This window comes from Gallus gallus, chromosome 3 (assembly GCF_016699485.2).
Source record: "Gallus gallus isolate bGalGal1 chromosome 3, bGalGal1.mat.broiler.GRCg7b, whole genome shotgun sequence".
Classification (NCBI taxonomy): Eukaryota; Metazoa; Chordata; class Aves; order Galliformes; family Phasianidae; genus Gallus; species Gallus gallus.
Genome location: NC_052534.1, coordinates 75,193,072 through 75,220,899, shown reverse-complemented (window position 1 = coordinate 75,220,899; position 27,828 = coordinate 75,193,072). Strand labels below are relative to the sequence as shown.

Below are 27,828 nucleotides of genomic sequence, written 5' to 3'. Positions count from 1 at the left end.
AGCCTATTAGGTTCTCTATCATTATCAGTCATTATCAGTAGTGTAACTTTCCACAAATAGCATACAGCATGTTCAAAACAAGATCTGAAACATCATCCTGCTTTAAGAATAGTATGTTCTGGTGTTTTTTTTTTCAGACTACATTAAGCATAACAAAAAACAGCATTTAAACCATGCAATTCAGAATATTTTGATTCCAGCCTGCTTGGTTTCCTCAATGTTTAAATAAAATAATGTTTAAATAATATGTTTAATAAAATAATGCAGTGTACGATTCTTAAGGAAGCATTTATACTAAAATGAGGTCACTAACCTCGTCTGGGCTTCCAGACTGCTGTGTTTGCCAAGCTTCCAATTGCCTTTCAAGCTCCTTTCTCAACTCTTCCGGATCTCTAACAATGTGCTAGAAAACACAGTTAGGAGATTTATGAGACAGTAAAATAAGTTCACACATCTGGCAATCCCCAACTCTTAGCAGACTATAAAATAGTAAGAGAGGTATTGCTCTTATTCCTTTAGACACAAAAATAAGTGAAAAACTTGAATGAAAAATCCATTCTAAATCTCCATTGTTGATGAGCTTCCACGTACAGGAAGAATAAACACCTCCTGTTGATTCCTACATCTGAGATCATCAGCATGCAAACAAAGCAAGGCACATTGTAATATACACTGAAAATAATCCAATACAGAACTTCAGAATAATCTGAATGAACTGTCCTGACAGACATCAGATATAATGACAGTGTAATCAAACCTTTTAATACTACATGGGCAGTATCTTCCAAAATTGAAACTGCTTCAGTTAATTACTGGTTGTTTCAGTTAATTACAGGTTGTTTTTTCCAAAAAATCCTCATTCAAACCACCTATGAACAATCAAATGACAACTTTTCTTGGCCTGGCATCAAATACTCTATGGTAAGTTGCTCTGTTAAAGGACACCTAAGCTTTATTACATTTTCTCAACTTTTACTGCACTTTCAGTGACTTCTATTCCTGATTTTTAAAACCATAACTCAGACCATACTCATGTATGGTCTGCATAGTCCATAGGTTTATTAGGTTGAGAAAAATAAGCCTATACATGCAATTCCAGCAGCACCCGTAACTTTTCATTCTGTCAGAAGCAGCAGCAGTCCCTCTGGCCACCTACTGCAGGCTTAAGGAAGGGAGAAACAATGTACGTGGAAGGGGTTTTCTCTCTCTGAAAGATGAGAACTTGCACTTTACCCCATTCATGTTTCTCCTTTACTCTTCAACCTTCGCTGCAAGAGCACCCCCTCCTGTTTCAGGATTTGCCTATCAATTTGAAAAGAAGCATCTATCTACTCTGACAACAGCAAAACACTCTTGCATTCAGTAGCCTTTTCCCAGAGGGCTATCACATTTAACACTAAGACAGAAATATCTGGCATAGCTGGTGCATGCTCCATTTTTTTGGTGTGTACAGAAAGAATAAAAGACTTCCATCATTATTAGTACTCAGGACACTACATTGTAAGCATGGAAATTCAATACTTCTGAAGAACAGACATTAAAAGTATTAATTTTTACTTCATCAACCGGTTATACACCACCAACTAGTTCTAATTCATAACTTTATGATAAAATGTGGTTTCCACAGCTATTATGTGAAACTCTAGGATTTTTCTAGGTTATAACAGCATGTTTTGAATTGCAAAGTTCATAAAAGGCTAACAGAAGTTCTAGGATGTTTGCTATAAGCCTTGAGGAAGCAGCGCGTTGCAATGAAAAGGAGGTTAAATTATTGTCTACAATAGTATTACTGAAGTCACTGATGTACAGCCCTCTCATCACTCTGAACCCTTTTTATGGTCACACATGCCCCATAGCTTTCTGCTCCACTTGAATGTTTTATCAGTAGATCCATCTGAGCAAAACAGTTCTTGACAGTTAACAAAACAAGAAGTTTCTTTTAAAGAGTGAGGATGGGATCTTCCCACGTAAGGACAGGGAGGAATTTCCATTTTAAAGGCATCATTCATTTGTATATACAACAGTTGGTTTTGTGTTACTTTTCATTCTGCTATTAAAGAACAGCAAGGTACTGCATTGTCTGAATCAAAGTAATTCTAAACTTCGGTGCTCACAGAGCTTCATTAACACGGGTCAATGAAAACAAACAGCTTCTATGACTGCAGCTGCAAGGAGAGACACGTTGAGTATCATACCTGGGAAGCATCCATCAGAAACTGATGGGCTGTATGGATGGTAGAGTCCTTGCTTCTCTCTGGCTTCTCTTCTGTCACCTGTGGTAACTTTTCTCTTGCAGAGTCCTTGGCATCGTCAGAGTCTAAGATCTGGGTTTTCGACTCCTCTTCACCTGGTCCTACAATCACAGAATTAATTATTAACCCTGTGGATCACACGTAATACAGAAACCAATATTGTATCTCTTCTAGAAAATCTCACACAATGCTCTGCTACACTCAGAAGAGCACTTTTAAGAGAGGTGCACAAATTTTAAGACAATTAAGAACAGGGCGAATCCAAGGCCTTGCAACTCCAAGCACATAAATATGTTTCCTTATGCAAACTGCTTTCTTTTGTAACTACACCGCAAAAGAAACGAAGTGTTACTGAACAAATCTTCAATGCCTGAAAATTCCAGCAGTGATACACATTTCTCGACCTACGTATCTTTTCTGACAAAGTAGCAGGAGGTGTGAAGGAATCTGAGAGCTGATCACAAGATAAAGGCAATCATTTCTTATCTTTTATTCTCTGCTTTGTAATGGAACAGTTTTCTGTGAATCAGAATTCAGTTTATCAGTAAAGCACTGGACTAAAGAATTCAATTTTTTTTTCTTGCTTCTCCTGTACTATTCCCTTCAATAACTTTTAAAGAATTATTCTAAGGATAAAAAAAATGGACTTTTTTTTATCAAGACTGTTTTTCAGCACATACTGTTATAGGATTTTGTGGGAAAACAGAGACTGATTGCACACATGCCCATACCACGGCACGGTTAGGCTTGTTAGTGAAGAGAGTAAACACCTGAAGAGAATGGAAGACAGAAGGGGAATCCAGGCTGGCAAAACTAATTTTCTCTCTCTATCTAGCTTTTTCATAGTTTGATAAAGAGGAAATAAATAACCCAAAACATTTAAGGTTCCAGGCTACAGTGACTTCTACCTAAAACGGAATACTCATATGCAACTCCGTTTTGTTTTACTTCATTTGCACTTATGAAAGAAAGTAGTGGCACAAGGACAACTTCAGTGCTACGTCACCTGACTTGGCTCAGACCAGCTCCTCAACTTCCTGAAGACTGGTCAGAACTTACCCAAAAACAGTTGAGTTCTGTGGTGCTGTGGCTGGTGACACATGACTGCTGTTAGGTGCCAATTAAGAGAACTGCCACTGTGTCTAACATATTGGAAAAGTGCTTTCTTTTCACTTCTTCAAAGAAGTACATAAAGATCAGAGATCATTAACTTGAAGGAATGCAGTAAAGCACTCTGTCACTTCACCAACTTAGGAAGAGGCTAACACTAGTTACCTGGCCAGAGTAAGAATACTGCTGCAGAAACATCAACTATAGTCAGATGTTTTAATCTTACAGAAGACAGATGAATCCACTGCACGTGAATATAAATACCTACGTGCATGTTTAAGGAACGTTTGGACATTGTGTTGAGGGACATGGTTTAATGAGAGCTATTGGTGATGGGTGGATGGTTGGACTGGGTGATCCTGTGGGTCTTTTCCAACCTTGGTGATTCTATGATTCTGTGTTTAAGCATGCATGTCAGCTTGCTCTGAGAATGGTTTTTAAGTTAATGTACCAGAAGTTTTAGAGGCAGTAGACTTTGTTTCTGGCTTCAGCTCCTCTATGTCCACTGCTTGGAGATCCTCGTTCTGCATTTCTGTTTCCATAGCTGTATCTTCAGGTTCTCCCTCTTCATTTTCTTCGAGAGGCATAATAGGTTTCTCCTGCTCCTTGCTAGCTACGTCTGCACAAAGGCAACACGAGTCATTAAGGAGAGAGGAATGAAAAAGTACAGTTACAAAAAACCTGCATTCTGAGGCCACTACATATAAGCTTTACTGAACTTCAAAACAGATCATCTGAGCTTCTGTCTGAAACATCTGTTCTTACCTTTCACTGTTCTGTTCCATGTTGTGTCAAAGAGCTATTCCCTCTGAAAATCTCAAGAGTAAACTCGAGCAATTACTTTGATAGAAAGCAATTTATTTAATTAAATTTAGTTTAGAGCAATATTTTTAAAGGATCATCAGTTTGATACAGAATAAGGAACTTGTAGCCTTAAGCTATATTTCACAAGCATGGTAGCAATACGGGCTTCAAAATACATACAATAAGATTTGAAAAGAAAGAATTTTAAATAGGCTTAAAAGACTAAAGTCCCACTTTTATGAGTAAATTCAGTATTTTCAAATGCATTATCATTAGCCTGAACCTGATTACCAAAGAATAACATTTACCATAGTGAAATAGTGTTAATGTCCTTTTTTTGCAAGATGTAAACATAACTGGAGGGAGGGGGGTGAAGTACTACAAGAAACTACAGTAAATAGGAGCTTTGGGATTTGAATCTGGAACGACAACTCTTTACACTCAGAAATACCAACGCGTACCATAGGTCTGTGCATCATAGCATTCAGAACTTTGTTTAACGTGTTCAAACGCATCGGCCTCCTCCACGTTTTGCTTCGACTGGGTTGTATTCTCCTTTGCTTCACTGCTGGATTCTATGGTTCTCAGTCGCTTGTGGATACGCTCGTTGTGATCTCCCATTGAGCGCTCATTGTCTGCCTGACCAGGTTTCCTCTTGAAACTCTGAAAAATTATGACCATGAACTTCATGTGATGTGCAGCCAAATACAGATTAGAACATGACTTCTAACAAAGAGAAACTTAATATCAACCAGCAAACAGGCAGGACTCGGTCATTCAAATTAGGTACAAAGCTTAAAAAAAACAAGAAATAAAGAAAAAAAAGATTAAAAAGGAGAAAAGAATGAGATTAACCTGTGTGTTCTTCCTGCTTTGCTTTTCAGAAGCCATCCGGGCCATGCGTGTAGATTCATGGCCTTCTGATTGATTTGCACTTGCAGCTCCGCTTCCGTATTCCTGAAAGACCAAAATAAATTGCAACTGTAACTAAGAAGGTTGCAGACAAATGTCAGAAATCAAAGCGAAACACTGTGCTGCCTTCTGGTGTGAATGAAAACTGGCTCACAACTGCAAGCTTTATTCTTGTGTAGGGCAGAGAGGCAGTTTCACAGACCAAAAATTAGCCTAAACTGATCACATACTTCATTGCTAGGAAGGCATCTTCATTTGTTTTTTTCCAGTTACCTTGTAAGTTATGCTCTGAAAATTGAATCCTGGACACAATTCTTAAACTACTGTAGCAGTTCTCTGATTACCGCTTAAAAACACACTCACAAGTCCAGCATTTCTAGCTCATACAATTCCACGTAGCTTACCTCTTTAGACTGGTCTCTTTCTGACGCCTCTCCTGCTAGCTCTACAGCACTGTCACTCTGCAGGTTTTCTTGCCCAGTCTGCCCTTGTGTTTCATGCTCCATCCTCTCCTCAGACTCGGGGACCTGCTCATCCATCTCTGGGTTATCTTTATCCTCCTCTTGCTGAAATGAGATTGGTTTTATTTGAACATTCTACGAAGCATGGGGAAGCAGAAAGCCAAAGAGGTAACAGGAATATGGGTAAGAGAAATACACCAGTTTAATAGTAAGGAGATCTCTCATTCTCTTAATGAGTTTTACTAACATCCCAACCACAACATCAAATTTGTCACAAAGTAACACAGAACACTGTCAGTCTCATATAGGAGAAAAAACATACACAACAAGCTTTTGTGACTCCGTACCTGAGGTTGAAGGCCTTGGTCAGCAGCAGGGATTCCCTTCTCTTCCTCCTCTTTAGCAGATTCATTTTTTTCCTCATTAGGTGGTTGTGATTCTTCCTCTTCTGCCTCCTCAGTGTTCCCAGTATTTTCTTCTTCTTGATCATCAGTATCTTTCTCCCCTTCGTCTTCCTTTTCCTCCTTCTCTTCAGCAATGCCTTCTTCAGCAGGTTCTGCATCTTTATCGCCTCCTTCTGCCTCACTATTATTCTCTTCATTCTGACCCTCCGTGTTCTCTGCCTCATTTAAATCAACAGGTTTCTCATCTATTTCGAAAGCATTCTCTTCTTCTTCTGTATTAAATAAACCAGAAAGGTAGGCAAAACTTTCAGTGAAGTATAGGAGCAGTGAATATTACAGATACGATCAGAACAAACCCAACGAGGATATCGAAAAATCATAATAGAGAAAATAACGAGATTTCTGTACGTAGAATCTCAAGTTCTCCACAGCACACCTTTTCTTTAAGCATCACAATTAGCAGCTAACAATACAAAACAATGCATTCCCATTAACAAAGTTTAATCTAATGTTCTTGACCTCCAGTCGCCTTTGAGTGCAAATGCTGATAAGTATCAGAAAAAAGCCCTGCAAATACAAAAGTAACTGAAGAATGAAACAGGGAGCTTCTACAATGAGGATTTATCAATTAGATCACAGGAAAATAAACTTCTCCACAGTGTGCATTAAAGATTAGCAAAGAAAAACGCTGCAATGTTAAGTTTTGATCTGCATTTGGTGTCTTGGTATTTTAATACACAGAACTGAAATTGTAACTTCATGCCATACAAAATTCTACCGCCTCCTCCCTTCTACTTGATAGAAAAATAAAGCTCATTGTCTGACTCTCCCCTCGCTATTTCCACTTAGTTTTCAGTTGGGAATCTTCAGAGATTTTCAGCTGTACCTTCACCCTCTTTCTCTCCATCGCTCTTCTCATCATCCTCTAGGTTCAGGTTATCAGGAAGGTCTAAAGGTTCAACTTCAGGTTGCTTTTCCTGCTGGCCATGATAAGGATCTACTTCGTTCTCATCATACTCTCTCTGCAAGAAAAGGATGGGGAAAAAAACACGGAGTATATAGTGAGTGAGGGAAAAGGCAAAGATGAGAGATAAGATATAACTGAATACTCTAGGACACAGAAACACTGAATACCATATTACATTCTGATCAATTATATATTAATTTCCATCAATACACAGTCACGTGTATAATAGCAGGAAAGATTATTTTTTGCAACTGGATCTACTGTACTGGGTTTACATCATACAGTTTTGGCATGCATGGGTGGCCTCTGTGAGCAGAGCCCTGTGTCAGAGCAGAGCTCCAGCTTCTCCAAAAGGGACCTGCAGCTGCCAGAGCTGAGCCATGAGTGATGCTGGTTGTGCTCTGGGAGAGCAGATTTAAGAAATGAAAAACTGCTATGCAACAGCAGCTAGGAGAGGGGAGAAATGGGAGAGAAGCAGCCCTGCAGGCACCAAGGTGAGTGCAGGAGAAGTTCCAGGCACACAGCAGCAGCTCCCTGCAGCCCTGGAGAGGCCCACAGAAGAGCAGGCCATCCCCCTGCAAGCCACGGGAATAACGCAGAGCAGATCTACCCACACATCCACAGAGGAGCCCACGGTGCAACAGTGGATGTGGCCTGAAGGAGGTACAGCCCATGGAGAGCCTCCCCACAAGAGCAGCCCTTGGACAGAGCTGCAGTCTGAGGGACCAGTGCAGGAACAGTGCCTGAAGGGCAGACCCCGTGGAACAGAGCCATGTTGGAGCAGTGCTGGGAGAGCTGCAGCCTGTGGGAATCCCATTTGGGATGTTCAGTAAGAACTACATCGTGGGAGGGATCCACATGCAGCAGGGGCAGAGAGTGACCGTGGAGGAGTGACAAAGCATCATGGGCTGACCACAGCCCCCATTCCCCTGTGCCCCTCAGAGGGAGGAGGTAGGAGAGGGTGGGTAAGAGGACAGTGTTTTCAGTTTGTTTTTAGTTCTCACTGCTCTAGTCTGCTAGTAATAGGCAATAAGTTACATTAACCTCCCTGCGATTAATCTGTTTTGCCTGTGGTGGTAATTGGTGAGCTCCCTATCCTTCTCTCAACCCTTGAGCCTTTTTCCATTGTACTTTCTCACCTTATCCCTTTGAGGAGGGGGGAATGGGAGATGCAACAGATTTCAGCTGCTCACCAAGGTGTAACTACCACCCATCTATACAACCTGGTATTTCTTTGAAACAGCATACTTTGTGCTCATAATACTATTTTCCTGAAAGACTACACTCTTGCAGATGGTAAATGCACTCTTGCACGCTATACAGAATCTTCAGGGATACTACAGGCAGATTTTTGGGATGAGTCCACTGAATGCTTCCATTGCTAATCACAGCAGACCAAGGACTTCCTAGCCTTCTCCATCAAAATGGCAATTCAGTGTAAAGCCTGTTTTGGAAGCCATTACACATTCAGGTTAGTGCAAATAAAAATTTTAGGGCTACACCTCAGAAAATATACTATAATGGATACAATGTGGTCAGTTATTGATTCTGAAATGAACTACTTTACTCAGTGTACTTCACCATTAAAATAAAGAGCACTTCAATTGCTCAGAAATGACTGATGTGAGCAACAGAATACGGTTTAACAACAAAATAATTCACGGAGCCGAAATAATTTTTACCTCATCAATTTGCTCGTGAATTTTCTCTTTGTTTTCATTGTCTTCTGTTTGATTCTCTGTTTCTTCATCCTTGGGAGGCTGTTTTTTATTATCTTTATTTCCTGTACCCAAATTGTCATCTTTTGCAACAAGCTCTGAATCTTCCTATTAAACAAAAAATCCAAAGAAACTTCAATTAGGCTACCTGCTTCCCAACATCTGAATAAACAAGACACCAGCTCCTACAGGAAAAGAGGCAACACTAAATCATTTAGGATATACTCGAACGATCCCTTTCCAAGACCAAAGAGCCCACTATGTAAGGGAATTCACTGTCTAGGTCATAAGAGAATTTAATCCCCTTGATACTCTTCTTCCTACCACTTTTCTCCTTACCTCATCCATCCCTGGCCCAGTTTCTTCTGCTTTACTACTGGCATCTTCATCATCATCATCGTCTTCTTCATCCCCCCAAAGCCTCTCATCCAGTTTATCATCAGCTTCAGCATTATCGAGATCTCCCATCTGCTTATCCAGCTCTTCCTCTTCATCGGATTTTTCATCATTTTCTGTGTATAGTTCAGGATATGTCTCAGTACAGAGGAGATAAAGCTAACAAACAAGCAGTCACATTTCACACCTGAAATACACCACCTCATGGATTCAATGGAGCAATGCAGACCAAGACAAGCATGCACTGACACCCAGAAGAGCAGGGATCTAATGAGATGGTTCAGCACGCTCTCTTGGACAGACAGACGGACAGACACAACATTCTCTAACAAGTGGCAAGTGCTAAATGTGGATGATTTTAATTCTCCAATCCTCACCCTCTCCCACTTCCTTTTCCATATGTTTTGGCATTATAGGGTGAGGAAAGGTCCGTTTCACTTCACTAGTTTCAAAATGTCCTTTCTTGTGCTGAAGAGCTTATTCTTGGCACTTCTCAGATGTTTTGAGCAGATTAACACTACTCTAATCTGTAACTCATGTTAGTTGCAGCTGTTCAAGGTGTTACCGTCTGAAGTGCAAGAACTGCTACCTTTTGGATGACTAGCAAATTGAAAAAGTAACATCTGGTAAAAGTGAATTATCGCCACTGCTTAAAAGTCGGCCATAACTTAAAATGTGACCAGGGAAGCTGACTACTGTCACATTCTCTTTTGTAAGCGTTCTGCTGATCTTCAACAGATCCATAAAGTCAGTGACTAACACTTGTCCAAGGGTCATCTTACAATAGGAAAAAGGAAACAGCTCCCTCTGATCCAAAGCCACCATGGAAGAGTTGAAGAATATCTTCAACTTCTTAGTCTTCAGATGAAGATTTCTTAATATTCACATACAAATAGCACTACTCTTTTGTTGCTGAATGCTGACATTTCAGCATATGCACCAATACACAAAAGTATCAACCACTGGACATTTTTTGTCCAATGGACACTATTAGTGTCCAATGGACACTATTACACTTCTTATAAGTTTGCCTTAGTGGAAGGATCAAACCTTTTTTCTCCTGTTCTCCATCATGCATTTTTCCTTCAAAGTCTTCTGACATTTCAATTGCATTGTCTTCTCCTTCAATATCTGGCTTAGAATCTTGATCCTCTTTCTCCTTCTCCTCACCCTTTTTAAAACTGTCTTCTATCTGAATTATTGGTAAAGACAAAAGTTACAATGAACCTTGTGTATATATTTAAGCTTACATGAAGTACTACAACAATAATTACAAACCTATATAGAAAGACAGAAGCCAACCTAGTTGGGAGACTGAACACAACTTCACTTTTTTTTTTTTTTTTTTACCGGAAACATCTGATGTGTTTCATTTTTTCACAACGTGGTTCTCAAGTTCTGGTGGGTTCTGTGCACACATGAAGCTGAGTTCAAGGAAAAATTATCACATCTGTTCCAGAGAAGGAACTGTCCTATTAGTAGTAGCCTAACTACAACCTCACATAAGGTTATTTGTATTATCCTCTGGTCATTTGTAAGTTAGCTCCTCATTTCTTGAAAGCAATTACTGATATTAAATACAAATTGTAACTGATGCAAACTGAAGTTAGCCAGTAAAGACCAACTCAGAGCCAGCTGGATCAGCTATCTAGGGCCCCTTATTAGCATTCTCCATTCAACATGGCTTCCCAGAAAGCCATCAAGAGGAAGTTTTCAATGTCTCTCCCTAACACTTCTCAGTCTGAAGGTCCAGGCAAACTCATGTCAACTACACTATACAACTTCTGCATGTGAGCTGTCTCTCCACCCAAACACATCAAGCTAAAGCCTGGCGCTTTCTATTACTCTGCATATTCCTCATCAAAACCATTCAATCCTCCTACACAATATGTTCAGTAATATTGCTGAACTGACCATCCATGTTTACACAGAGCCAGCATAAATTACTTTTTACTCCTTAACAACAGCACAGGTATCAAAGTTGCTCAGAAAAGAAATTCTAGTGAAACCAAACTTAACAAAAATAGCTGAAAACTCTTGCATTTATATTGACAAGTAACCAGATGCTTTCTTCAGCATGTAGTCTCAGTTTTATTTAAAACTACTCCCACCTCCCCCTCGTCCCCTCTCCTAAAAAACCAACTTGCCTGATCTTCACTTTCAATTTTGTCGCTCACATCCTTCTTGCCTTCCCCATCTCCAATACCACCTTCCTCATAATCATGGAACTGTGTTGCTCCCTCTCCAGCTTCATCTTCAAGTAATTCTTTTGGCAGACAAAACCCCTATAAAGGCAAGCAGAAACTAAAGACATTCTGTACCAGTAAGTATATCTTTACGCTTAGTTTCTATGTAAGAATTGCGTATAAACAGGAGGGGGAACAGTTGTTTACTAGGGTGACAGGACAAGGGGGAATGGTTTTAAACTGAGTCAGGGGAGGTTTAGGTTAGATATTAGGAAGAAGTTTTTCCACACAGAGGGTGGTGGCACACTGGAACAGGTCGCCCAAGGAGGTTGTGGATGCCCCATCCATGGAGGCGTTCAAGGCCAGGCTGGATTTGGCTCTGGGCAGCCGGGTCTGGTGGTTGGTGACCCTGCACAGAGCCGGGGGGGCTGAAACTTGATGATCACTGTGGTCCTTTTCAACCCAGGCCATTCTATGACTCTATGATTCTTATGCTTCTCATACATCCACCTTTATCTCTAATAACTTACCTTCTGGGCAAGCTCTGTGAAAATACTAGTTAAAACAGAAAGCAGTTTTCCAGTAGTCCGGTGATATGACAGTGAAATAGTGAGGTAGAACAGGATAAGGTCTGAAAACTTGCAGAGCATGGGCTTCAGACGCACCAGCAAATAGCAGGACTGGTTGAAGAACTGCAGTTAAAAAAAAATAAAAATCAAAGAACAGCTGTCAAACATGATAATGTAATTACTGAGATGTACCTCAGAGAGGGTTCTGATAGAGACTGGAAACAGATGCTCAAGCCAGAAATATCAGTAGGCAGATTTAAACACAATATAAATTTCCTAGAGCTTTTTCAAGCTTTCACATTTCACAAAAACTAACATTTTTCCTTTCTATTAAAGGACCATCTGCATCTTATGTTACAAAAGAGCGAATCTACTTTCAGTTATGTTCTCTCACATACTTCTAGTCCTACAGTAACGAACAATAAGAAGTAATTTGTGTTTAACCACCACAGCTGATGATTCCAAACCACTGAGACCCCTGAGCCAAAAAGCTCTCAGGAAAAACAATTTTACCTTATGTTTATCCGAAGTGCAATCTTCTCCGTAAGATTTCAGGCTCTCCATGAGTTCTGAAACTGCTGAAATTACTTTCTGTACATGCAAAGATTCCACATCAGCAGAAATATCTTCATCCAAAAGTTTAGTTAAATGTCCTGCTTTAATCGTGTCCAATGAAGCTGTATCGTCTTTGGTTGAAACACGGGGCAAAAAAAGAGATGGATGTCACATTTGATATTCTAAAATGTACTACCAAGCAAACAAGAAATATCGATGCTATCTGCTCATGTGCACAACTATTGAATGGAAGTTTCCTTGGGTACTGGCATTTTTAGGTTCAAGTAGTTTAAACTCTCTCACTACCCCTTGATTAAATTAACAATCTCACCAGTTTCCTCTGAAGGTTTTTCTTCCTCTTCTCCACCTTTCTGTTTTCTCTCTACCAAACACTGGATGGCATACAGAACACCACGGATAACAGTTTCCACTTGAGCTGAGAAGTGCTCCACAAATTCTTCATCAGACTCTTTATTTCCTTCTGAATCATAACACAGACAGTTTAAAACAGAAAGACATTGAATTACTAGTCTACAAGTTTTCTTATGTAAGGAATATGGTAAGCATTTGCAGCTTTTACTGTATATTTGTACTGACAAACCCTTGCTAATTCTGATTTACAGCTGTAACACAAGGTCTGCCAGCACCAGAGACTAAAGGGAAATGTATTACTGCACAATGTCAACTCAGACTAACTTCTCCCAGTTTGAATTTCATCAAGTGTTTCTGGATATCCAAGTGAACACATGGCAACAGCAGTGAATAAGCAATCTTCTGCAATAATCAACCTAATGAATTCTTTATATCTTTATCTGAAGTACAAAATCAGTAGAGAATTGTCCTTACCACTACAGTTTGATGTGGAAGCAAGAAGCTGCTTTCTCCAAACTGTAAAGTCTGTAGATGTACTATTAATTTCCTCTTGTATATACTTGAGGCTCTTGATTACAGCCATCTGATCTGCAGCTTGCCTCTCTTCCTCATCCAGGTGAAACAGGGACTCTACACCTTGTAACTGAGCCGAGACTTCCAGCAGACAACTCATAGCTGATGTGCAAACTTCAAAATCTCTCCTGCAACAAGATAGATTGTAACACTGAGAGAAGAAAGAACGCCTCAGATTAAGACTACAGCTTTTCTTCGTGAGGGCTCTGATCCATCTTGAGTTTAAGTACAAGACTCAACAGCAAGCAGTGATGTCATTTATGCCTATTTCATTTTGCATTCGCTACAAACTGTAAATGTTTTCTTTTTTTCCTTCAATAGGCTGCCTTCAGGCCTCTTTTCAAATAAATCTCTTCTATTAATTTACATTAGAACTCTATATCATTAAGTAAAGAGCAAAGGGGATGAAATCCCAAGGGACCAAAGACAACCACGGAAGCTGAGATGGACCCATCTTCTCCTGACTGCTCAGCAGGCCGAGAGAAGATGGGTGTTCAATTGTTTGAAAAGCCAGACACTGCAGTTTGAAAGAAAAACAAACAGAAACAAGCTTCAAGAACACTGAAACAATACCTTTTAAGATACACATAGGCAACCGTCAGGATGACTTTAGGCATCTAATACAAACATACAGCATGCAGAAATTCAATTCATGCAGACATAGAACTCACCAGGAATAAAATAAGGTCTCACACGGCTGTTGTCTTATTTTGTCCACTTCTGTTTTCATTGCCTTCACACGTGTCAGCATTGCTGCCAACTGAGCAGACAGCTGCAGCCACAGCTGATCTTTATTTCGCATCCTGCATCCAGGAGGCAGTTGCTCACTTGTTACTGGAGACAGATATTTAAGTTCTGAGGGAATTCGGTCAGGTACTCCTGAGATAATATTTCCCAGCATCTCTTCAGGACCCGAACTCAGAAAAACATTTCCTTTGACATCTGTCCTTTCATTGTCACTGCACTTCATTTGCTCTTCTGTTGGGCAGCACTGTATAAACCAGGACAGCTCCTCGAGAACCATCACACACTGCATGGAAAGTTGCTGCAGTTTGTCAGTCCAGTGTTGAAAACTATGTTGAGGAGGTAATGCTACATTATATTCTCTGTCAGCACTCAATCTCTTGTCTATCTCTTGGATGCAACTCAGGAGGCGCCTGGTTAAGAAGAAAGGAAGAAAAAAAACCTGTATAAACCCTATAATAGAGTTTTACACGATACCTCCCTTTTAAAAGCTCAGCCTTCAGACCAAGTTCATAAAAGTTCTAGGTAGAATGAAAGCAGCAGAAGGCAAATTTCATCCGGGAAAAACTAAAAGGATATATATATATATATATATATACACACATTTAAAAATGGATTGACTTTTTTTTTCCTCTCTATTGCATGTTTGAGTCACACCAGAAATAGGCCTTAGTGAAAATTTTCAGAATCAACACCAACCTTTTAAATTATCCTTAGACTCCAGTCCTGACACTCACATATTCATTTTCCACTGTTATACAATCAAATGAGACTTGTTCACATGGAATTTGTTTTTTTATCACTGCTATTGTTTTATTATTATTTTACTAATAACATAGTTAACGTAGTTTTTGCACCAATCATCTCCAGTACAGATTTCCTTCCCTGTACAAAGGAAAATCTCTGCCATAACTTCACGTTTAATAGATGTTGTTAGTGATGAGCAGAAATACACAGAACAGCGGAGTTTGCAGTGAAATACGATGGGAGAAATTCCATCAAGTAAGACACATTTCCTACCATTTTACCATTTCAACACACCCTACTATCTCCCAGCTTTCAAGAATGTTTCTTCTTGAGCAGCTGAGGTTTCTTCCTTTTGGCCCAAAGGACAATCTAGATTATTTATTTCAAAAATGAAATGAAACCAACAACTTGAATATAGCCAAAATTAACTTAGGCCAATACCAAACGGGAAACGTTCGATAACCTATAGGTTTAACAGTGCAATTAATTATAAATAATTACTTTATAGACTTCACGTCCACCTAACTTGGTTTTCCTGTTATTTTGATTCCAACATGCCAGCTGCAATGACAGGATAAACCCCAAACACACACTTCTTTCTATCTGGGCTCAACTGAGAGGAGAAACGGAAAAGCAGGGGGAAGAATTTTTCTACCATATCATTTTCTGTCTTTCTTGAACAGCTTACTGTCAATAATTCTGTGACAAACATTTAAATAAGGATGTAATGGTATAATGTAAAATACCTTAGTAAGATCCATTGCTCCGTCAAGGCTGTAAGAGATTGTCTCTGTCTGACAAGCAACTGTAGGAGGTGTGCAGTAAATCCTTTGCATCGCTCAACACTACCTAGCCCAATATCCTAAAGAAAACAAACACAGAGAAACAGGAGGGAAGGGAGAGAATAGTTTGATGAATAAGCAGATTGAGTGACAACGTGGGCTGTGCCTCCATTCCATTTCACTGAACAGAGTGAAAGGCTAAGGTTTAAGTGAGCAAGTATTAAAATGCAGATAAAGCATAGTTATTACTTTCCACTCTCTTCAATCTTTTGCATCTTTCACATATTCTCCACATAACTCCGATTTTCAAGTACCTTCTGCAAAAAGTAGTATTAAGCTGCACTTCCACTGCAGCAATTTCTATCAGGAGCTGAGTTCAAAAAGTAAAGCCACATGACCTAAATAACACATAAATCCCAAGTGGAGATACCAGCTTAAATTTTTACATCCACAAACACTGCTATAAATTCATTTCACCATATTTACAAGAATACTTTCATTCTTTTAAATGAAAGGATCCTGAATTCAAGTGTAGAATAAATGTTGACGATAAACAGCAAAGCCAATCCCAGATATGTTCCATTATTTATTCAACTATCAGTTGGAATATTTGCCATCTCATGTTGTAAAATGAAGTGCAAAGTATAGTGAGAGGAAAATCATCTGGAAGAGATCCCCGTTTCCTGGAGAAGTGATACTGACTTGGCAGAACTCAGCTGTTCCTTCTGTCAATTTTACATCAATTTCTAAGCAAGGCAGTGCATTGTTATCTTTCATGTTAAATAGTCTTCATTTATTTCCAATTTATAAAACTCAACAGATTTTTCACGATCATTAATCCTGATTTTGTTCTCCTACTAAGTTTTAATTCAGCTTCTGAGACACGTCCTTCATGAAGAACCAGCAGCAATTTGGGAACTGCTGGGATGGAAATACTGTACACTGCACAGACTGTTAACTAACAATCTGCTCATTCTATCGTTCATGCATAAAACAACAGGTTTTAAAATGCTGAATTTAATATCTGTCCCCCAAATATTTTCTATCTTATTAAAAAAAAAAAAAAAAAAGCATTACCTCACATCACCCTTTTACTGCTAGAAGATTCCATTAAAAGAGAACAAAAATAGGATGCCCATTTTTAGTTGCTTTACCTTGGCAGGGGCCAACAATGCTGTCTGAAGTCGAGAGTGGCGTGCAAGCGAGCGATAGAAGTACTTCTGGCACCCATCCCAGGCAGAGGAAATCTCTGCCAGAAACCTGACAGAGTATAAAACATTGGTAATAGGAAGGTAAGTAATTTTAGTACCTCAGCATACTATAACCACTAGGTCAGCTCTTCAACCTAAAACTATCTGCTTACAATTTGTTATTTTGCACGCGTATTGAGCTCTCAATTCTTCATTTTTCCCAAGAAATATCTAAGTCATGAGAAATTATTATAGATTTTTTTATAATAAGCCCTGTGGGAACTTAAGGTAGAAATCAAATCTCTGAATATCATTTAGAGCTTAACGTGTGGGGTTTTTTGTTTGTTTTTTTTTTTCAAAATGCTGCTAAATCAAGCTTGATAATGATTGTATTTTGGCCCCTACAGAATATATTATAAACTAAACCCACAGATCTGAGCACTTGCTGTCTGAAAGACCGGAAAAACATGTGAAGGAACATCTTCCATCTAGACAGGACTTTGCACAGATGTCCACTTTGAAGTCCATGCATTTTCTCAAGAAATATCCCATTAGCCAATGATGAAAACAAAACTAATTGATGACTTAAAGATCAGTTGCAGTTTACAAGGGTTAAGTCATTAGCAGTTTACCTTCTAATTATGTTAACAAACCGTCCCAAGCAAAGTTGGGCAACAGTGGGTTAACTGAATTCATTGAACCAGTGAAACTGGTGGTGAAGTTGCCTGAAGTGTAAATTAAAAACAATCCAACGCTAAAAAAGAACAAACAAAAAACCAAACCCAAACCTCTCTAAGTTTTATGTGCCAGTACAGTACATACAGGACTTTCAAACAGAGAAGGGGACAAATGTAAAACCCTGAACTAATTAACATCCAAAAGTTCCCATTTAAATCCACATGCAATAAATTGTAATAAGTATCGGACTCATACAGTGTAAGAGTTAAAAATTCTGTATACGTACGTGGCATCCAGTTCACATATATTATTTACTACAGCTAACACACTACGCAAGTCCAGTGGTTGTACGCAGAGTATTTCATGGTGGCCTTTTGAACGGGACCAAGAAAGCCCTTTTCGGTATGACAAACCTGGAATGACAATTGAATACATCTTTTTACGCCCTCGTTCTTTCAAATGAAGAAAACGTGAGTCAGGTAGCTGACATTAAGATGTTAAAAATCCAATGTATGATTTTTTCCTTATGCTTTCTAATCTTGACAAGCCTTTGAACATTTTCCAAGTTTTGTAAAATAATACATCATAGCTGAGCTACCTTCAGCTAAAGAACACAGCTGAAATAAGGCAAACACAGACTTGCATATATAAAAAGTTTGTGGTGGCAGTCAAGAGAAGGAAAAGCCTTCAACCTGTGAAGCATGTGACAGCGTGAAGTAAAACCTAAGAGAATAAATTACAGATACATACTTCTAAAACCTAATCTCTGCAGCCAGGAGGGAGAGATTAATTTAATTTTTTTTTTTTTTTTTTTTTTTTGAGGTTCTTAAAAATCACTGCAGGCTGAAAGCTGTGGCTTCCATGAGAAGCACTAAAAATGGTAAACTCTCTTCAAAAGGAAAATAAAAAAAAAAAAAGGCAAAGCTCTGTTTGTTTCTACCTCTGGCTATGACTTGGTGGAATGCTGTCAGACTACTGTTCTGCTGTCAGACATCAAGATTGCTTGCCTTCGCTGGTCAGTGACTAAGAACAGTTGATGAATTCAGTATAACGAAAGGAAAAGGCAACAAATAACAGCTTGGGTAGTTCCCTGACCTTATGACTACAAAGGGCAGCAATGGAGACTGAGGTTCTCAAAGGGGTTCCTACAGTGATTCCCATGAACTGACTGTTCATTCTCCACAGCATAATTGCACCACTGCCAATCTGACTTCTGCCAGTCAGTCAAACTGAGGGACGGGCTCTCATTTAAAGAACTTAATTTAACTTTAGCTCTGGATAAGAGAATAGGTATAGGACTTTCATCTTCCCTTTTGTTTATAAACCGGGCAGTGACTTCTGACTAGAGATAACGTAGATTTTTGCTTCGAAAAAGCAACTGTTTCACATACAATGGAATGTACAAAGAAGACAAGGTGTATGAAAGAACTCGTGTGTCAGAGGAAGGGAAAGAGATTTACTTGATTCTGTGCATTAATGGTTCAGTATCTTCAAGAACATACTATTATTGTATATTTACATGTATTGGCAAAAATGCAAAATGCTTACTAACTTTATACTTTTAAACTAAGCACATTTCAAATCAAAGCTCACCTGTTTTAGCAAGGCTTTTAAAGAGATCTGACAAAGCCCGTTGTTTTTGCATCTGAATATGCTTGGCCTCTGACTTCTGCTTCTCCTTATCTGCTGTCTGATCAAATGTTAAATTCTGCAGTTCAACTACAGAACCAATGATATCACCTGCATGGAAGAGAGAAGGGAACAGTGAGAGGTTTGAAACTTCAGTGAATGCTAACCAGCCATGGGAAGACAGTCTATAAAGAGAACTATGTATCTACATGGTTCCTGATAACACTCATGCTAACAAAGTCAACAATGACATGCAAATCATGAGTATCTAACCTGTGAACTGGTCAAGACTTTCCAGCAGACTTAAGAATGAATTACTCTCTGTAACTGTCACACACATTTTCTTCATTTTTTTGGTAAGTTTAGGCAGGCGATACTGAAGAGAATCTGCATGAAATGTAATAACATCCTGACATTCTTCTGTTAGTGGCTGCTGAGGAAAATTAAGAAAAAAAATCCAATTACACACATACGACTGAGGCTGTCTTGTCTATAAATTAACACAGAGTAAACTGCTTCAAAAACAAGGGCAAAATTCACATTCATTTGAAACTCAAGAACACCTGAAATCCCAAAGCTCGCTCAACATGGTTCAGCATGGAATAGTTCAAGTACTGATTACGTGAGGAATCTCCTTGTTTACAAAAAGAAGACAATGCCAATTACCAGCTCTTGTCAATATCAACGTACCAGTAGGAAAGTAATAAACTGTTACAGACAATATACCAGTAATTTAAGAGATAAAATGTTCAACTGCTATCATCTCCAGGAGCGTGTAAATATTGTGCCAAGTCAATACCAAACATACTTGTCTTTCCATGCTACATTTCCACCCACCTGCAGTTTCGTAACACTGAACACGAAAAAAACCCAACAAGTTGGTCTTTTATATGCAACTATAATATACTCATAGCTATATAACTATAATATATTCAACAGACTAGACATTTATGTAAGATCTTTCTCCATAAATCAGTGAAAAACAACATATAGATGAGAACATACAAAGTAGCCTTCCTACGCTTAGGTTTAAGAATACAGTCACCTTGGCAGCAGCTGTTCTAGCAGACAGAACTCTCCTTAGAGCGTTGTTTAGCTTCTGAACTTTAGCCTCTTTGTTCTCAGATTCCTCCTGCTGGTGCAAGCAGTCCAGTTGCTCTTCCTTACCAGTTTCCACCAAAGCAGGCCGACAAGGCTCATTCAGAACAACTTCAAACTTCTTCATGAATTTAAAGAGAGTCCTAATTATCAAAGGAAAGCAAAACAGTCACTGAGTGTTCCAATCCTGTCAATATCTCAGCTGCTGGAAATAAGCATTTCCACTGCGCTATGGGTAAAAGAAACATTTCTGCATTCAAATTTTACATCTACAGAGAAGGTTCCAAATACAGCCATACATAAAATACCACTTTTATTATGATCACTCCCTAAACGGCTCCTTAATTTCAAGTTCTGAGTTACCTGCGAGTTTTTTCAACCGACTGTTTAATAGCCCAGAAGCTGACATCATTCCACTTGGAAATTTTCACAAATTCCTATTAAAAGAAAAAATCAATGGGAATATTTATACAAAGATAATGAAGTATTTGCATATAAAAATAATCTCCCAAGTTGATCAGCTATGATGACCTAGCTGTCTTAAAATACATCTTAGTACAGGTGCAAATTACTGCATAGCTGTCTTATGCTACAGGATAGGTGCTTATGCTTACTTCATTGTGAAAGCCAAAGGGTCTTCACTACCTGGTAGGAACCTCCGTGGCTAAACAAGACCAAACATTAACAACTTCCACCAACTCCATGCCACAGAAATATCTTCTTATCAATAAAAAGGTAAAGAATAATGTGGATTTCAATGGCCAACAGAGCTATTATATACAAATTCAAATACCTGCTCTACAATTCCTCTGGTTAGTTCGAGGTATTGTCCAAGAGAAGTTTTCTCTTACCTTAAGTTCCTTTTCTATAGGTTGACGAAGTTCAGTGATTCTGGTCTCAACACACTCTGAAAACTGCTTATAATAATTGTAGAGATTCCACAGGATGCTGCATAGGATGTCTGGAAGGGATAGACAATAAAAATCTTCTTTCAAAACAGGATATTCTTCAGTATCAACAGCAGAAATGCAGCCTGTTTTTTTTTTTTTTTTTATAATCATGAAGTTTGGTGAAAGCAAGAGAATAACAGACCAAAGGGATTTTTTTGAGAGCAAGACAATGCAGCATTAGCTCCTGTTGTATTTACGAGCTCTTAGCCACCTGTTTGGAAAGCCTGGAATATGACAGCCAGGTAAAGAATACTCACCATGTTTAATGCTAACAACTTACCCTTTTCTGCTAATTGAGGCATCAGTAGGACATGGCAGTGGAAAACCAACAATGCTTGAAGTCGTGCATGAAACTCTCCTAGCGTAGACCCTTCAATGAAAGCCTGTAGTGTGTTGACCAGCATTTTTAGGCTCATCAGCTCAGTTTCTGAACATTAAACCAGAAATTTAAAAGGAGAGATGGAAAAAAAAAAACAAAATAAAACACTGCATGAAAACTGTAGACATGAAAACTTTGTGAACATCCAACTAAATATCAGGCTTCTGTTGGGCAAGTTTTGAAACAAACAGAGAAAAAAAATGAGTGATTCTAAATTAATAATGAGTAAAACCAGCAAAAAATGTACTGAAAAAAAAACAAACAAACAAAAAAAGAAGACAGGATAAAGAGCGGATTAAGGAGGACAGCTACATGCCCAATTTCAGAGTAAACCAAGTACATGATGACTACCTGCTACTACATTAACAGTTTTTTTTTTTTAGCCATCATGAAAAACTACGTGCTACGAATTAGCCACCATCAGTTCCTTACTGCCTCAAAATCAAGACAGAAACAGATCTTGGAAGAATCTAGCAGAGATTACAGCATCCTCAGAGCATTACCTATAGGAGAAAACACCGGGAGATCTAAAAAAGAACCCAGGGATCTGAATTTGTTAAGACAATGCATAAATTACTAATGAGATTGGAAGAGCTTTGCCTTATGCCAGAGAATGCTATTTTCATCTTCACAATTTCATAACATTCTGGGGGGTTAGAACTGACAGCAGCATTTTTTTCCTACTTTACGTAACTTGAACACCAGCAGACAGACTTGCAAGGCACAGTATATACCAAAAGTATATAGACTGAAGGAACTATTCCTGCTTTACACAAAATACTAGAAGCATTTCAGATAGGACGTGAGAAGTGCTTTGCACAGCTTAAAAGTCAGATGCCTTTTTCATCTCAAATGAAAGCTTCCTGTAATCCAAATCCATTTAAAAATGTTTCTATGTCCCTAACGTGCCATTTACAGAGTTCTACTTTCTTTAGAATGCCTTTTACAGACACTGTTCCCCTTACACAACTTACAGTATTAGATCTATGCAACACACAGGTGGCTTCAGATAAAATACCAAGTCAAGCTCACCCTGTGTGGAAGAACTACACCTGAAACTGCACAGTTAAGCGCTGTCATTTAAGAGTTTAGCTATGCATCTCTAGGAACTGCTGCAACTGTATCACGTATTTATGTAAGAACAGCACTTACCTTCCTTGTCAGCCTTGGTCTGTTCTTGCACATACTTCTCAATCATCTGATAGAGTGAGAACCAGTGCTTTGTGGATTTCTCCACGTGTTGCTTTGTAATATTATCCAGACTTACTGACCAGCAACTGAAACCAATTAGTGGGGGAAGAGAAGGAAAAAATAGTAATTAAATAATCAAGATCATGAGTCATTTGGGCTTCAAAACAACACTCACTCCCTGTTTCTGCTAAACTAAAGGAAGATTTTACAGATTGAGATAATCTGCACGTATGCTTAATATACATAATCAACTACTGAAGATCATGGCTTTGTCACTATTAAAATCATGAGAAGAAACAAAGGAGCCATGAACTGTCAAATAAAACCAGAGCCAGGATGAGAAGTTTTCTTTCACAAAATATGAGGTGGACTTCTAGAATTCCTGATCATGGCTTATTGTGGATAAAAAATTTTACATGGTCTTAACAGGAGATTGGTTAATGAATTTTAAGTAAAATTTAATAGTGATTGTTAAAGTGACAAACCACTACAGGCTTAGCAACCCCCAGAATAAAAACAGGAGAAGGCTGGGAAAATATTATGAATTATTCTAGTTGTGTCCTGCTTCTGTCCCTCCTGAGGCATACACATATATCCACATGCAGTCACCACAAAAGGCAATATGGGGATGGACGTGCTCATTTTGAGCCAGTTCAACTACGTTTTTATTTGCATACCTGTGCTCTATGGCAGCTTCACGCACATAAAAAGAAAATGTTCTATGGCTAAGGCAATAATACATTGGAACTCATTTCTATATGGAGACAGAATTTTTGTGTCTAAAAAATAGCAGTAAGGAGGAACAATTCTTACTTCAACTCCAATCTACGCCACTGAATAATCAGTTGTGTGACCAAGTCAAGATGTTTCCGCAAAGACAAAGCTCGACTAGCATTTTCCTCCCAATCCTGGGAAAACAAACAAGAAAAAAAACAATACAAAACAACAATCAGTTTCTTTATAGAAAGTAAGAAATTAGAGTCCGCATAGCAAGACTCATGTAGTACTCTTCCATTGCCTTCCTAACTCCTTAAACCAGCAATATGGAGCAGTTCACTTCCCCAAACCCTGGAAAGCATTAACAACTGAAAGCTGTCTATCATGGTACCTATATACATAAGGAAGAATAAATGATATAAAAGAAGTTTCCCTTAGCCCTCTTCTTACCTGTGCCTTTGCAAGAAGAATTTCCAAGCCATTCAGGAACTTTGAGAGGGGACTAGAGAGTGGAAAGCTCTGGATTCTGTCAATCACAACTAACAGCTGCAGAACAAAGCACAAGTGTTCAACCTACAGCATCTGACTCAAAATGCTCATGTTAATTTGTATTAGCATAACCATATTATAAAAGAGGTAAGAATATGTTTATTTTCTATTGCTTCTTCATTTGAGTATTAGCTCACTAGTAGTTCATTAAATGTCAGTGTTATCAAGAAAAGGAGCACAAATGATCTAACGTTAGGAGCTCCGATTGATCCTGAGTTTCTTCATTAGTCCTCAAGAAATAACTTAAGAGCCACACAGCACCCCTTATAATTAAGCATAACAAAGACATCAACTTTTAGAACACTATGAAAAGAAGCATTCTGGGAAAAATTAGAAGCCTGAATAGTGTAAGACTTCAAAAATCTTTTAAGTATGGCAGATCAAAGACTGATGAAAGCTGTTAGAACACAGCAAGCACTAAAGGTTACTTAGCACTCCACAAGTAAAGCTGAATTGCTAGGAGTACCAAATATCTCTTTATGAAGAAGGCATGACTTTGAAACGTCTGTGTAAGTAACAGTGATGTTTGGGCAGACACGCAAGCAGAGGTCTATGCCTATGTATGTAGATATTTACACACACGAGCAATTCTAAAATGCTTTGGTTTTTTTTTCTTCCCCAAACGTTTGTTGAGTTGTCCTTACCTGCAGAAGTACTGGATGCTCTGGCCATTCCTGCAGTAACCTGTTTATTTCTTTAGCAAAATTCTCAAGTACAGGTTGGCACTGTCGGACTTGCTTAATATTAGGATGCTGGTAAAAATCATATGGGCCATCTTGCTGTAGCACAAGATCTGAAGTCATTTCCTCAAAAAAGGTATTGTGAAGAAGAGTGCTAACTAGAAGTTGGCTTCCCAAAAGACTACTGTTCATTTCAGCACCTAGGAAGCCAAAAAGAAGACATCACACATGCTATTAATTTCTATTTTTCCATTGTACAGGATAAGTTCATTTTTCCCTATATTCCAAACTGTAGCATACTATATATACCACAAGGATAGATGACTATGCCACTCAAAAGCATTGAGTTCATAACCTCTATTTTATCAAAATATTATGTGAAAAATAACAATATCTTAAAAGTAGGCCAGGAGATCCCAGTTCCTCAGTTCATAAATTCACACTGAGAAGGCATTCACTACAAAGTTATTAGTGAGGTTCTGTGAAAAACTAATCCAATAAAAACAAAACAAAACAAAACAACACATTCACATACATTACACTTCAGGTATAAACACAAAAATAGGTGACTGCAGAAGTAGCAGTCCTGCTGCACTATTTGCTTCTTAGTTGCACACATACGTGTATTCTGCACACAGGAACTGCCATACAATTCATTTGTAACTCATTATTACGAAGTTAAAACTATACAACATCTGAAATGTTGCTAGTAGTCTTACCAACTAAAGGATAGAACTGCGACACCAGACATGCACCGGTTTGATAGCAGGAAATAAATGCACTGAAATAATGTTTAGCTTGATGAGAAGGCAGACTCTGTTGATACCACAGGGATTGAGCGAAGTTTAAGCACAACCGTTGATGAACCATCATTACAGTTTGCATGGAGCTCTTGGACAAAAGGGCTCTGTCAACTTCCAGTTGGTCTTCCAGTGGCTCTCCGGTTTCCATTTTTTCTTCTAGACTTGCCTGAGCTGTGATATCTTCAAAGTCCTGCAAATTACAATATAATCAAAGGTCGATTACTGTTTCTTCCAGAACAAGCATCAGCAGTTGTATCTGTTGCAAAGTTGCCTGGATGCTGTTTGATCACTTGGAGATCCCAATTATTAACTCTCAACTTTCCAGCCACACAATAATGCAATGTAACCTCAGCAGACCCTAACTGCTCAGGGAATCACATTCTATAATTTTACAGTGAATAACTAATGATATTGCCACTCAGTTTTTAACTTGGGATAAGCTAGCTGAAGGGGGGAAAGAAATTAAACCTCACAGTATTTACTATCTGTCTATCCTAAACTCTAAACCAAATTTTTAAGGTCTGAAGTAAGAACTGTTTAACGCCTCATCTCATTTTACTTACAGCATGTATTCTTAGTAGCTACTATAGACATAAATTTTGTGTTTCTTTATAAAGTTACAGTTGTTACCTTTTCATGAAAAGGAAATCTCCTCCTAAATTCCTCCTCCTCCTCTTCTTCCTCACTTTGTCCTTTCCCATGAGTTTTACTTCTGAATCTGTACAGACTCTTTTCCATTGCCTCCTGCTCTTGGGCACGGCGTTCCTGTTCATCCCACTCATTTATGATTGCCTAGGAAACCACAAAGCAGCATAATGTGACACAAAGTAATGTTTAAAATATCCTCAAAATCTAATACTCCAGTGAGGCAGAACTTACCTCGCTTGGCTCTTTAACTCTCTACAGTCTGCAGCAGTATATATCAACACCATCTAATCTGAATGGAGATTAGTAAATTGCTCTCTCAAGTGAAGAAAAAGCACCTGAAGTGTATGGAGTAAAGCACTTGGCCAAGTCATAGGCTTTCTCAACCATTAAATAATGAAACTTTCCATAAAGCTTTGTGGGTATTTTTTTCTGTTGTTGGTTTTTCTGGGTGAGGTTTTTTTTGGTGGGATGGTGGTTGATGGGGAGCTGTTAGTAGCCATTATAGACTTTGAGTTCATTACTTCATAAATACAAACAAATTGGGGTAATATCTTAAATTATCTTTCATCAGTTCTGTGGGAAAAAAAGCTTAAGAGCATTATACTAACAATTACCAAAGTAGCTCAGTGCAAGAATCCTGGCCATTAGGCCTCAGACATTACCTGACACAGATGTCTGAAAAGCTGCAGAGATTTCTGGTCCATCTCCCCTCTGGATAGTACATGGCATTGAAGATACAACAGTGAGTTCACTAGGAGCTGTTCCAGAGTTGGACAAGACTTCTGTACTCCCTCGGATTCTCCTTCAGAGTGCTTCAGAGAAAACTTTTTAAGTCCATGAAGGACCTCAACTGAATTCACTGAGCATAAAATTTCTGCACGAGCCAAGTAAGTGGGAAACGAGCGGCCAACAGATGGAAATATCAACAGAGAAGTAAGGAGGTTGGTGAGATCAGCTGGACAAACAGAACCATGGAGCACTGCATAAACTTCAGAAGCTACTAATCGCATGCCATGTTGCAATTGTAAGATGGCAGCTTGCAGGGGAACGATGGTATCAGGGAATACAGCATACTCTTCTGCTAAGTGTTTTCTGAAGTGGTGGTGTGATTGTTGCCAAGATGCTTCTTCACTTAACAGATTTTTTATTGCCTGGAGTGATTTAGGTCTTTGCCCACCGAGGAACTTCAGAAGACGGGCTAAAAGATCTTGGACTGAAGAAACCTTTGCTATGCTGTTGATGTACTGGTGAGCCTCCTGGTACAGGCCATCGTAGAGTGGAGCTGGAGGCCTGAAGGCTTTTTTTCTGGAAAGACTACTTATTTGCTCATTCAGTCTTTGCATTCTTTCCTGCAAGAGCCTGTTATGAAACAACATGATCAGCTCAGAAATATACTTTAAGAAACGTACTTCACAGGCTGCACACTAACACAACGGAAGATTCATAACAAACATTCTGGTAATTTATGTAAAACAGTAAATTAGGTAAGAACAAGAAACGACACCCATATACCACACATACATCCTGTCTTTGCATTCTTCCAACACTTCTCCAATAAACTTTGATTTCTTTTTCACTCATTACCTAACAACTCTGTGAGCATTTAAGGAAAACTCAGCCACTCAGAATAGGTTTCAATGACTATCATCTCCTTTAAACCCTTAGTATCCCCTTAATATTTCCTCTTTAAACTCTTAAGATTAAAAACAAAGAACAATGGCTACAAATTCTAAATTTCCACCATGTATTGCATGTGGTAAGATA

The 27,828-nt window shown here is 38.7% G+C and overlaps 1 protein-coding gene across 3 annotated transcripts in view; it reads right to left on the bottom strand.

The window, feature by feature from the left end:
• The window catches only part of MDN1 (midasin AAA ATPase 1), a 93,956-nt gene that overhangs the window by 6,935 nt on the left and 59,193 nt on the right, over positions 1-27,828 (bottom strand). Inside the window, exons 63-95 of one of the 3 annotated variants that reach the window (XM_419835.8) lie at positions 26,727-27,423; positions 26,047-26,208; positions 25,333-25,606; positions 24,578-24,813; positions 23,835-23,930; positions 23,481-23,575; positions 22,629-22,753; positions 21,378-21,524; positions 20,999-21,108; positions 20,511-20,584; positions 20,095-20,290; positions 19,323-19,482; positions 19,014-19,160; positions 17,707-17,833; positions 16,707-16,812; positions 15,517-15,632; positions 13,951-14,436; positions 13,181-13,407; positions 12,666-12,815; positions 12,293-12,465; positions 11,741-11,902; positions 11,172-11,309; positions 10,075-10,216; positions 8,968-9,140; positions 8,593-8,736; positions 6,830-6,965; positions 5,887-6,215; positions 5,483-5,644; positions 5,022-5,123; positions 4,628-4,829; positions 3,814-3,981; positions 2,196-2,353; positions 314-403 (exon numbers count right to left, since the gene is read on the bottom strand). In XM_419835.8, the coding sequence (XP_419835.4) occupies positions 314-403; positions 2,196-2,353; positions 3,814-3,981; positions 4,628-4,829; positions 5,022-5,123; positions 5,483-5,644; positions 5,887-6,215; positions 6,830-6,965; positions 8,593-8,736; positions 8,968-9,140; positions 10,075-10,216; positions 11,172-11,309; positions 11,741-11,902; positions 12,293-12,465; positions 12,666-12,815; positions 13,181-13,407; positions 13,951-14,436; positions 15,517-15,632; positions 16,707-16,812; positions 17,707-17,833; positions 19,014-19,160; positions 19,323-19,482; positions 20,095-20,290; positions 20,511-20,584; positions 20,999-21,108; positions 21,378-21,524; positions 22,629-22,753; positions 23,481-23,575; positions 23,835-23,930; positions 24,578-24,813; positions 25,333-25,606; positions 26,047-26,208; positions 26,727-27,423 (6,010 nt within the window). Of the gene's footprint in view, positions 1-313; positions 404-2,195; positions 2,354-3,813; positions 3,982-4,627; positions 4,830-5,021; positions 5,124-5,482; positions 5,645-5,886; positions 6,216-6,829; positions 6,966-8,592; positions 8,737-8,967; positions 9,143-10,074; positions 10,217-11,171; positions 11,310-11,740; positions 11,903-12,292; positions 12,466-12,665; positions 12,816-13,180; positions 13,408-13,950; positions 14,437-15,516; positions 15,633-16,706; positions 16,813-17,706; positions 17,834-19,013; positions 19,161-19,322; positions 19,483-20,094; positions 20,291-20,510; positions 20,585-20,998; positions 21,109-21,377; positions 21,525-22,628; positions 22,754-23,480; positions 23,576-23,834; positions 23,931-24,577; positions 24,814-25,332; positions 25,607-26,046; positions 26,209-26,726; positions 27,424-27,828 lie in introns of those variants that run through there. The other 2 variants (XM_004940386.5, XR_005858499.2) reach the window with 2 other exon arrangements.